This window comes from Artemia franciscana, chromosome 10 (assembly GCF_032884065.1).
Source record: "Artemia franciscana chromosome 10, ASM3288406v1, whole genome shotgun sequence".
NCBI lineage: Eukaryota > Metazoa > Arthropoda > Branchiopoda > Anostraca > Artemiidae > Artemia > Artemia franciscana.
This window is the reverse complement of record NC_088872.1, coordinates 8,951,792-8,964,589: the sequence shown is the minus strand read 5'-3', so window position 1 is coordinate 8,964,589 and position 12,798 is coordinate 8,951,792. Positions and strand designations below refer to the sequence as shown.

Sequence of the window (12,798 nt, the reverse complement as noted above, 5' to 3'; positions counted from 1 at the left end):
GACACAAATCAAGTAGCGCCTGTTGCCAAGTTTATGGGTGAGCCTCCTTAAGCGGTTACACGCTTCTGAGAACTTTTTCACCAATTGGTCACTGTTAAGGTTTGTCAGTAAGTAGACATTAATTAAGAAAAATCCAGATGGTCCTGGGAATTCTACTACTAGATAATAATCACAAGATTCATGAAAGTTGCAATCGAGTCGATCATCAACTAGTATCGCTGTACCACCAGAAGGCCTGCCACGACTATATCGACGCTTAGCTTCGTGAAGGAAAATAGTTTTATGAGGAATTTGTTGCAGTAAGCCGAGATTGTCACTTGTGAGAAGGTGCTCTTGGAGACACACGACATTAAAGTTCAAACACATTTCATGAATATATGCTAGTTTTCCCGCATTATGCCCATACACATTTCTTGAAAAAATTGAAAGTTCAGTCATTTGTTTGACGTCGTTCGTGCAGTTCCATGAAGATGGTAAAAAAAACTGGCAATGAAAGCAGCGTTTGGGGACTCTAAATTCGGTTACTCTCAGATGGCTATACTCCACATCCCTAGGTTCAGAGCTTTGTCTCGAGTAGGGGCATTACCAAAAAGGAGTTTTACGGTACCTGATTTGCCGTATTGCTTACCTTCTAGTATGCTAGAATTACATTTGCAGATATCGTCTGGTGTATTACTTTGGGGGACAAATTTGGCAATTGCCGCGAATTTCGGTTTCTGATATTTCACTTTTAGTTCGGGCTTGCTAGTCATTGAACTGGAGAGGACTTCGGCAGCCACTCTGATTTGAGATAAGCGACGATACCTCTTCTCACTAAGTCTATTTTTTGGACTTGTTCTTTATGAACAAATTCGCTCAAAAACTCCTTTTGTTTGGAGCATGATTCAGCTACTTCCGGAGAAATGATACCAATAAATACACGACATAGATCCTTTTGAGGGGAGGGAAGTGGTGGCCATTCGCTGGGGGTAGGCACACAAGCTCTGCATTCGTCAACGAGGGACTCAAGTTTTTTTAGTGCATTCATTGACACGTATAGTTAATGCGGTTAAAACATCTTGGGGGACTCAAGGTACCTCTGAGATCTTCCAGATTGTGAACCTGAACTTCCAACTGATAATATTTTCTACTGCTTTAAGGCTTTCGTAGATATCACCCATCAATATTTCTCTCCCAGTCTGAGCTCTTCTCTCTTTAATCCAATCACCTTCATAAATTTCAAGTATTTTCACCAAAGTCTCATGGGCCTCCTTTATGACTTCTTTCGCAAAAAACTTATTCGCGGTATTGAGAACCGCCTCCTTCGCAATATCCGGTTTTGACTCTTTCTCTTAACTCTACTTTTTAAAACAGTAAGAAACTTTAGCGTAAAGAGCGGGGCGTTGAGGAGGAAAAGCCTCTTTCATATACGGAGTAGTTTCTGTTCGTTTTAAGTTTTAATGTTGCTCCTTACTTTCATTTTAAAAACTTTTTTTTTATTTAATTTCTGGACGTTTTTGAATTAATGCATGTTTTGATCTTGGTTCTCCGCACATAAATAATTAAAACGAAATTTGCATATTAATTAATTGCAATTAATAGGAAGATTTTGAGAAAAAAAGGAGCGAGGGAGGAGGCCTAGTTGCCCTCCAATTTTTCGACTACTTAAGAAGGCAACTAGAACTTTTAATTTTTTACAAAAATTTTCATTGGTAAAAAATATACGTAACCTACGAATTAACTTATGTAACGAATTTCTATATTCGTATGTTTTTATTGCGTATATGAGGGGGTTCTACCCTTGTCAATACCTCGCTCTTTACAATACGGCTTAAATTTTGTCCCAATTCCTTAAGAATGACCTCTGAATCCCAAAGGCCGTAGAATAAATAATTGAAATTACTAAATATACTTTAGCGTAAAGATTGAGGTATAACGAGGAGGTAAACCCCTCATGCGTAATAATTTTTGTTTGTTTTAAGTTTTAATGCTGCTCCTTACTTTCAGTAGAAAAAACTTAATATTTATTTTTTTCATTGCTTTTTCAAATAATACTAGAAAATCCTTCGCCTCCTTCATTGAAATGTTCTTCCCCCATGAGAATTTCCTCCATGGAAATATCTTCCGATGTACCCCCCTCAACTCTCCCCCCTAAACCAAAAAAAAATCCCCCTGAAAACGTCTGTACACTTCCCAGTAACCATTATGGTATGTAAACACAGGTCAAAGTTTGTTACTTGCAGCTCCTCCCACGGGGACTGCGGGGGAGTAAGTCGTCCCTAAATAACTATTTATTAGGTTTTCGACTATGTTGGATAAAATGGCTATCTCAGAATTTTGATCTGGTGACTTTTGTGAAAAAAGAGCGTGGGACGGGGCCTAGGTGCCCTCCAATTTTTTGGTCACTTAAAAAGGGCACTAGAACTTTTAATTTCCGTTAGAATGAGGCCTCTTGCGACATTCTAGGACCACTGAGTCGACACGATCACCCCTGGGAAAAAACAAACAAACAAGTAAACAAATAAACACGCATCCGTGATCTGTCTTCTGACAAAAATGCGAAATTCCACATTTTTGTAGATAGGAGCTTGAAACTTCTACAATAAGGTTCTCTGGTACGCTGAATCTGATGGTGTGATTTTCGTTAAGATTGTATGACTTTTAGAGGGTGTTTTCCCCTATTCTCTAAAGTGAGGCAAATTTTCTCAGGCTCGTAACTTTTGGGGTATAACTGATCTTGATGAAACTTATATATTTAAAATCAGCATTAAAATGCGATTCTATTGATGTAAATATTGGTATCAAAATTCCATTTCTTAGAGTTTCGGTTACTATTGAGCCGGGTCGCTCCTTACTACAGTTCGTTACCACGAACTGTTTGATAACTTCTTTCTTATGTTGGTTTGCTTAAAATTTCTGGCAATGAAGACGCTAATATAACTATCAAATAATCAAGTTTGAAACTCCTTTGCTGATTTTGTTAGTCTCCTGTCTATATTCTATTATATATTATATTTAATATATTAAATATAATATATTATATTTAAAAATATAAATATATTTTGATATATTTTTAATATAAATATAATATAATATATTATATTATATAATAGAATATATTATATTCTATTATATTTCTCATCTCTATATTCTATTAATAAAGGCCTTATTCAGAAACAGAATCTATCAACGTCATAGAGTAACCAGCTGGTGTTCCACCAATGATGAGGAAAGATTCCCAGATATTTTTGTGTATTTACAAATGGAGAAGATTTCTAAGTACTTTTAGTTAAGATCAGATAAATTGGCTTCTAAAAGCTTAGCTTAAGAGCTCAGTCAAGTTTTTTAACCTTAAAACTAAAATAGAGTAAGACTTACAAGTACTAAATATAGAAAAATAGCTGTAATATAAAAATCTCAAAATTAAATCAATTTAGCCTTTTTGACAGTTCAAAATATGCTATTAATTTCATCATGTGTTTACAGATTAAAAATATTTCATGGCACATTTCAGTTTGGAATTAGATGCATGTTCTCCTAAAAGTTATAGCTTGAGAACTATTCAGGTGCGTTGACCCTAAAACTAAAAATTTGAGACATGCCAAAATTCAAGCTAAAAACAGCTTCAATGCTAAAATTTAAAAACACTAAAAGGTGGAGTTAATTAATACAGGTTTTGACAGTTCAAAATGTGTTATTAATTTCAGTTGTAGAATAATTATTCAAGAATGTCACTTGCTCGTCCAAAATCACCAAAACCCCCAACACCAAGGCGTGAAGAAGAATCTATTTGGGACAAATTCAGCACACTAGGAAGAAAGAAGAAAATCAAAGAAGGTACTTGTCACAAATTAAAATCTTGAGCATCAAATTTTAACTTAAGTAAAGTCCAATACTAATTCCTCTTTCTTCATAGTGACTCTAATTTTAAGCATTAATTTTTAACTTTAAAAATCCAATACTAATTTCGCTTTTTTTCATAGTGTCTGTTTCTTATTGCATACTAAAACTAACTTGCATGCGTTCCTTCTGATATATATATTTCACGACTTAGATCCATGGACAAAATTAACGTCAGATGTGTTGGGTAACTAGTCAAGCCCAGATAGTAGCAGGGTAAAGAAACTTCTTGAACTGTTGCATTCAAATTGCCCTCAGTTATTTAACTTTCAGGAATGGATCTACCTTGTACAACCCAACTTAGGTCCTGGAGAATATTTTCAACATCCTGTCTTAACGTCCTCCCTCTTTGGACGAGTGGCTTGTTAGTATCTCGGAAAGTTGTTTTGCTATGGGACTGAAACCCTCAAGAATTCATTTAACTGTACTTCTATTCCTTCTACTTCTATTCCTTCTTTACTTATATCTCTTCTTTACTTTTTATCCCTTCCTTACTCTTCAAGATGGCTCTAAGCTACTTCTGCCACTGCTAATAATTCACTGCAACACCAAGTCGCCTGAGTCCAACACAGCTATGCATGCTCTTCCTCCATCCTTATTCATTCAATATATACCTCTTTATACCCTCTCAAGAAGTTCTAATTTCCTTTAAATCTTTTCTTACGACCTCCTCCCAAACTATTTGGGGAGGACCTCATTTTAATTTCAGTCCTAGATGATCGGCTAACATGGACAATCTCTAGTAATATCTCATCCTTCATATACAGATTATATTCTATCCATTTCATCCTTTCTGTCGCCATCGCCCTAGAAAGCGGGATTGAACCACTTTTTTGGTACAGCTTACTGTTTGGAATACAGTCTGTCAGACGGGTGCCCAAAATAATGTAGACAATTTCTCTGGAAAACTTCTAAAAATTCCTCCTCTGTGTTTTGGAGCGCCCACGATTCAGTACCATACTTGACTTCTGTCATCACTGTAGATTTCGATATAATAAAATTGGTTCGAAAACTCCTACATTTCTCTTTTTTCCAAACTTTTTAAGCTGTATTAATTTTCAAAGACAGCTTCAAGTTTGACTTTAAATCTCGATCAAGTCCTGGACAGTAAGACTTACAGCATGGGGGAAGAAAAATCTAACCATAACTTGGTATGTCTCTTCTTCTAGACCTCTTTTCGTTTAAGTAACCTGTCTTCATAGAATCCCGGGAGCCTTTTAAATAGGGAAAGGATGAAAGTAGCAGCATGAAAACACCTTCCCAGTTTCTGATTTTCCCCAGAAGTCTCTTCCTGTAGGTTTAATTCATCTAGGATAATTGGAACACAACTTATCAAGAAACAGCTCAAAAGCAAAAGCCAATATTTTTACAGGCACCAAAAAAATTCAGTTTGTTATCAGGCAAGAAATCATGAGTCAGAGGAATCGAAAAATGAAAAAAAAAACACTGAAATTGCAGCTTGAATTTTTATGGTAACATATATTTATACTTTAGTATTAAGCAACATCACTAACATGTTTTAATTAGGTCCTGTCTAGGGCCAAAATGCTAGGTCCTGCTCCAGCATTTTTTTGGGGGGAGGGGCAAGAGGAGTATTTATCCGAAGATTCTAGGGGCATAGGCTATATAATAATTTTTCTCCGTTATTTGGGGGGGCAACTGTCCTCTTGCCTCCCTGAAACGACGCAACTGGTCCTGTGCCAACAATTTATTATGCTAAATAATCATATGAGGAATGGGCTGGCTGGAGTAATAGAGCTATAACCAGTGTTGCAAGGGGTTACAAAGAAGTCAGTATTGACATAACCTTCCTAAACATGTAAATAAATCTGTTTTCACTCCTTTTTCACTAAGCTGAAAGAACATTTTGAATGCAATGCCATATCTGAAAGGAATGTCTTATTTAAAAGTTTCAAAAAATTGTGGAAACTATTGTGATTTTCGTAACCCATCTTTGGTCAGCAATGGGCTGAGATGCGCTAAGAAATCGGATATATAGTGAAGAATGCATTGAAATTATTAATCCTTGATATACTGATATGTCGTTATGGTAAATGAGAACTCATCAGATTTCAGTATCTTGTCAAAAAGTTATACCGTTAGGCAATCATCTGCGGCTAGCCTTAGAAGTTTTGTTTAGTAGCCATATTTGCTTTAGGCCTGTAATTTAACTAAATAAAGGGAATCAGAGGCAGTGATTAAAGGAAGGGGGCCAATTCTTCCTGTCTGGTCAAAATTTGTGTGGCAATATCTCTTTTTGACATCTGGGATATTAAGTGAAATCTGCTAAGATTCTCAATTAGAAAATGACATTTTTGCACAAATACACTAATTATACGATTACGACTAATTATAGATACACTAATTATACACTAATACACTAATTATACGATTACGGTTACGACCAAAATATTTTATACTAACCAAAAATTTAGTTAGTAGCTACTAACCAAAAATTATACGGTTGGAAGCTGCATTGCTCTTCTATTATCATGTTTGGGATTGTTTGTGCAGGTTCTGGATTTTAGTAAACCTTAATTTTTAAATTTTCAAATAGTTGATTTGTGCAGTTAGCTCTGTGGGAATAAGCCCTACCTAAAATAGAAAAAAAAATTGGTAGGGTTACCCACTCAGCCGTCAATACTATATTCTCTCTCCTTTCCAGTAGGACTTTGAAAATACCTTCTTCGTTATTTTCATTGAATTTTTTTTTTCTTCTTGTTGCTTTCCGAAGAAATTATTTCCCTGTTATAGTCTAATCATATATGTGAGAAAACAGTTTAAAGAAGTGATATATTTAAATAAACTATGCAGATAATACAGAATGCCTTACCAACCGTTTGTTGATTTTCAGTTCAATCAATCAATCAATCAATATTTATTAATTCAAATTAGAAATATACAAAAACTGAAAACAAAAACAGTTATAATTTGTTTTTTTCCTTTATATCTAAGGGGATAGCCTATAGTAAAAAAGACAAATTTCCAAAACGGTTGATAAGGCTTATTGAATTGCCTAGTGGGAGGAGTCAAGCTAGGGGAGTTTGCATATACCAAATGGTGGTTTTCTTGGAGCTAATAAAAGACACAAAATTGTTTTCTAAGCTTGGAAGTTGGAATTGACTCCAAAGTATTGAGGATTTTTCCCTTAAGTTTCAATTAAATATTAGAATATTTCCTTTTTTTTGCTGGAAATACTACAAACAAATGAAAGCTAAATTACTTCGGGATTATTCTTTACAACTGGGTGACTTCAGGTTGTTTATTTTTTATTAATTCATTTTTAGTTCAAGAAGTAGAAGAAGAAGGAAAACATGCAATTGATACCCCTGGTGCCCCTGTTGTTCCAATTTGCCCACCTGAGGAATACAACCTTGGTAAGTTTAACTACCCAAAACTATCGATACCCTGCTGTATGTAAAAAGATAACACAAGAAGCCTAGATTGGGGGCCATGTACTGTACCTGCTCAGATTGACTTTCTAATTAATTGTGAAATTATTAAAAAATGAAAAAAAAAAATAAATTTCTCAACAAACAAGCTGGAAATATTGCGTGAAACTAGGGACAACATTTGCAGACTGGATTTTCGAATTTGGCTAAACTTGTAGTAGAATTAGAGAAACCTGCTGAGCTTTAAACGGTGTTTTGCTGCATTTTTTTTAAACCAGAAACTGAGCTCCTCTGTGTGTTTTGAATCGCCTGCTCACCCCTGCTTTTGAAAATCTTTTTACTTTTAATAGAGACTGTCATGATTATAATACAAGAAAAGCTGATAACTTTACTCATGAGTTTAGGAGTACCACTCGGGCATCTTTTGTGATTTGCCATTATGGTCCCGATGTTTGAAATGTATTGCCCGGGTGTGTAGAAAATGCGCCTTGTGTTCTGGCCTTCAAGTCACGGGCAAAGAAGTTTCTTTTATTTCCTGAGTGATTTGGATGTGAAGCCTACTCCAGGTTCTCATTCTATTCAAGGCATCTCCCTGATTTAGTTTGCTGTTATTTTTTCGTTTTCTGTTTTCTTCTTGTCTTTTCCTCTTTCTCTTTTTTCCTTTCTTCCTTCATCAGTTGAGTTCCTATTGTGTTGAGTAGCGTGATATGAATGTGGTTTTGATTAGCTGACGGTGATAACCTCGCTTGCCCTTCCAAGGTTATTACCTTTCTTGGCAGGCGAATGGCGAATAGTGTTTTTTTTCTTTTTTAACAATTGTATATCTCATATTCTATACAAAACTTTAAGTGATGAACACTGTAAAGTCGTTGATTTTGCCTACCTGAATTAGTCTTTCCTAAGCGCTTAAAAGCGCGTTTCGCATAAGATCCAAGTCATCTAAATTTTGCAAAAAAAGTAAACTTAAAACTATTTGTCCAACTACTACTAATAGATAAATATCAGACTATGTATTTGAATTCAGTTTAAAAAGTTGCATTAGTTTCCAACAATTGAGTTTCCTTGTGTGTTGCTTTAGTCTCAAGTTAGTTATTTTTTTTTATCAAAAAAGCTGATTTTTTCCTATTACGTGCTTTTATTTTTGAAGGTTTGTAACTACCCCACGTAGGATATGCTGGTGATATCTTTAACCTTAGCCGTCACGTTTGCGACTTAGAAGAGAATTTTAATCTGTTTCAAAAGGACTGTTCGTACCCTGGTCTCTAATTCAATGACTTTAGTTTTGAGATTCTTTGATTCATTTATAAAATAGCATATTTGTTAGTTCGGATAAAGCTCCTACATAGCGTAAGAACTATATTTACCTTGGTTACCTTAGTTACCTTGGCCTGCCAATTAGCAAGTCAGTACAAGGGACCCGACAATGACTGACTCTTAAATGGCGAAAACAGATTGCTTTCACGTATTATGGGACTGTTGTGAATAAAAGAAAGTTTGATTGTCAGTATTTAGTTTGATTATATATGCATGGAATCTCTTCCAGATTTTCTTATCTCTTGTTCTGATTTTGAAGAAAATTAACTGCTGCTGCTTAACAAAAATGTATTCCCCACAGGGTGCATCTAGGGGGGGGGCTTGACCCCCCCCCCCGACATTTTAACCGGCTCATAAAAATGTAATAAAAATGAATATTGTAACATTTGATACGTTTTTATGGCACTTGTTATTTACCAAGTGACATAGGCTATAGCGATCGCAAATTTTGTCAGTATATCGGTCTGTCTATCCTGGTTTTGCTAGTTTAGGCACTTCCAGATAAGCTAGGACAATGAAATTTGGCAGGCGTATCAGGAACCAGACCAAATTAAATTATAAACAGTCGTTTTCCTAGTTTGACCATCTGGGGGGGGGAGTGTTGGGACGGTCAATTTGGAAAACTTAGAAAAAATTAAGTATTTTTAACTTACGAAAGGGTGATCACATATTAATGAAATCTGATATTTAGAAGGATATCGTGTCTCAAAGCTCTTATTTTAAATCCCGACCGGATCCGGTGACATCGGGGGGAGCTGGGGGGGAGACTAAAATCTTTGAAAACGATTAGAGTGTAGGGATCGGGATGAGACTTGGTGTGAAAAATAAGCAAGAGTCCTAGATACGTGATTGACCTAACTGGAACGGATGCGCTCTCTTTGGGGGAGTTTGGCGGGGGGGGGGGGGTTAATTATGAAAAATTCGAAAATATGAGGTATTTTTAACATACGAAGGAGTGATCAGATCTTAATGCAATTTCATAGTTAGGAGGACCTCGTAACTCTTATTTTAAATCCCGACCGGTTCCTGTGTCATTTGGGGGAGTTGGGGGGGGACGGAAAATCTTAGAAAACACTTAAAGCGGAGAGATCAGGATGAAACTTGGTGGGAAGAATAAGCACAAGTCCAAGATACGTGACTGACGTAACCGGGCCGGATCCGCTCTCTTTGGCGGAGTCAGGGGGGAGTAATGCGGGAAAAATAGAAAAGAATGAGGTATTTGTAACTTACGAATAGGTGATCAGATCTTAGTGAAAATTTATATATAGAAGGATCTTATGTCTCAGATGCTCCATTTTCAATTTCAATCGGATCCAGGGACATAGGGGGTTGGAGGGGGGAAACAGAAATCTTGGAAAACGCTTAGAGTGGAGAGATCAGGATGAAACTTGATTCTAGATAGGCGATTGACATAATTGGAACTCCGCTCTCTTTGGGGGTGTTGGGGAGGATTTCCTGTGCTTTGGCGATTTTGGTGCTTCTGGACGTGCTAGGACGATGAAAACTGGTAGGCGTGTCAGGGACCTGCATAAATTGACTTGATAACAGTCGTTTCCAGATTCAACCATCTGGGGGGCTGGAGGGAGAGGAAACATTGAAAAAAATTAGAGGTATTTTTAACTTAAGAATGGATGATCAGATCTTAATGAAATTTGATATTTAGAAGGACTTCGTGTTTCAGAGCTCTTATTTTGAATCCCGACCGTATCCGGTGATATTGGGGGAGTTGGAGGGGGAAACGGGAAATCGTGGTAAACGCTTAGAGTGGACAGATCGAGATGAAACTTGGTGCGAAGAATAAGCACAAGTACTAAATAGGTGATTGACATAACTGGACTGAATCCGCTCTCTTTGGGGTAGTCTGGGGGGGGTTGTTAATTCGGAAAAATTAGAAAAATTGAGGTATTTTTAACTCAATAAGTTCCGGGTGACCGGATCTTAAAGAAAGTTGATATTTAGAAGGAACTCATGTCTCAGAGCACTCTTTTAAATCCCGACCAGATCGGATGACATTGGGGTGAGTTAGAGGGGGAAACCGGAAGTCGTGGAAAACGCTTAGAGTGGAGAGTTCGGGATGAAACTTGGTGGGTAGAATATGTAAATGTATTAAATACGTGATTGAGGTAACCGGACTGCATCCGCTCTCTTTGGGGGAGTTAGGGGGGGGTCCAATGCTTTGGCGAGTTTGGTGCTTCTAGACGTGCTAGGACAGTGAAAATTGGTAGGCGTGTCAGGGACCTGCACGAATTGACTTGATAAAGTTGTTTTCCCCGATTCAGCGATCTGGGGGGCTGAAGGGAGAGGAAAAATTAGAAAAAATGAGGTATTTTTACTTACGAGTGGGTGATCGGATCTTAATGAATTTTGATATTTAGAAGGACCTCGTGTCTCAGAGCTCTTATTTTAAATCCCGACCGGCATTAAGCCTTTGATTTTCCTCCCAAAAGTAACACCCCTAGAAAAAAATCCTGGCTGCGGTCCTAATTCGGCATATAACAAAGTTACTCCTTCGACCACCTCCGTAGAAGAGCAACAGGTATATAGATTGTCGATACTCGGCTATTAATCCAGAGGAAGGGATCTTTAGTAAATTTTCCTGGTAAGAACTTATCCCTGGGCTGTTGTCCTGTAACAATATGCAGTTTCTTTTACGTTAGCCTTCATAGTTGTTTGAAGTAATTTGTTTTGTCTTCATATTTGTTAGAATATTAGAAGTATGTTGAGTTTTCTTGTTTTTGCGTTTTATTGTTTTTTCGTGTACTGTATCTGTTGGTCTGATGGGTAATAAAATCTCTCATTGGCGGTAGCAGCAATTATTCCTGATCTCCCACGTATTATAAAAAAAAACTGACTTTTAGTTTCATTCTCTGTCCTTTTTTAAGAGTGGGGAAAAATTGTTCTTTTTCTATTGGTCATGGATATGACTTGGTGAGTGATGTAAATATGTTGGCTTAGCTTCCCAGTCCAGCCTCCACTCAGCCCTCTCCCAGTCCCTGTCGACTCCAGCCTTGAAGGAGTGGAGAGTCTCAGCTTGGATGGTATTGATTTTCTGAAGCTTTTTTTTTATTGATTTCTGATATTCCCGGCAAATCAAAGCACTTTAAAAAACTATAACCTCTACCCCTGTGTTAGAGCATTCATTCTTTAAGTATTGGGAAGAAGATTCATACTCTAGCTTGAAGAGCAGGAGGGGGGGGGGTAAAAAACAAAAAGACAAGTGTGATGGTTTAACACTAAATTTCATTTATTTGAATGGGGCGCTTACATGTGAAATATAAGGTTCTCTGACATGATGGATTCATTGCTATATATTATTTATTTCTTCTTCCCCTCTGCCTCTAAAAGGGACTTACCTCATTTTTTTTGTAAAAATCAAGCAGACTACTGGTGATGACTGTATGGATAAACATGAAATATGAGCTGCTTTTTACTTTGTGATCACTAACGTGTGTGACCCGGCTAAAAGATTTCTGTATGCAAAAAGCTGATGCTAACTAAAAATTTTACCCTCTAACATGAAAAAATAAAAGTGCGTTTCATCTGCTACTACTACTAAAAACTCACCGTAGCACCAAGTCACATAAGGCCCACATAGCTACGCACGCTCCGTCTCCACCCTAATATATTAAAGCCTCCTTCTTTACACCCTCTCAGGAAGTTCTCATTTCTCTTAAATTTTTCCTTGTGACATCCTGGATAAAAACAAATTGAAAAAGAAAAAAAAATTAAAAAAAGTTAAAAACCTAACAACGCGGAAGCCTAACAACAACAGATAAGATCAGAATTAAAAGAATTAAAACTCGAGTCCAAAGTGAGCCACTCACCGTGAAAACTCTTTCGAACGAGTGTTATCATCTACCTAGCGAGAAAACTCCCAAGTCACATTGTTATCAGTGCTACTTTGGAACTATAGAAGGGTTTATAAAAGATCATTTATTGATCTTCATTTTCTTAGTTTTTATTCTTTGTTATGGCAAGCCAATTTGGTTTTCGTAATTATTTTTACTAAAGCCAAGGGCATATCCAGGATTTTGTTCGGGGAGGGAGTTACAAAAAACTATAAAACGAATCAAAAATTTGTTTATATACATTTTTGTTACGTTCTTATGAATCGGACAAAAGTTTCCGGGGAGGGGGCTCAAACCCAGTAAACGCCCCCCCCCCCTCCCGTCTGCACCGACATACGGCCTTGATTATAGCGACAAAAGCAACT

The 12,798-nt window shown here is 36.8% G+C and overlaps 1 protein-coding gene across 5 annotated transcripts in view; it reads left to right on the top strand.

Moving 5' to 3' along the window:
• Positions 1-12,798, top strand: part of LOC136031745 (beta-parvin-like) — a 75,121-nt gene that overhangs the window by 30,947 nt on the left and 31,376 nt on the right. For 3 of the 5 annotated variants that reach the window (XM_065711468.1, XM_065711470.1, XM_065711472.1), the window contains exons 2-3: positions 3,687-3,816; positions 7,167-7,256. In XM_065711468.1, coding sequence (XP_065567540.1) covers positions 3,708-3,816; positions 7,167-7,256 — 199 coding nt within the window. In that variant the 5' untranslated portion in view covers positions 3,687-3,707. Of the gene's footprint in view, positions 1-3,685; positions 3,817-7,166; positions 7,257-12,798 lie in introns of all 5 variants that reach the window. The other 2 variants (XM_065711469.1, XM_065711467.1) reach the window with 2 other exon arrangements.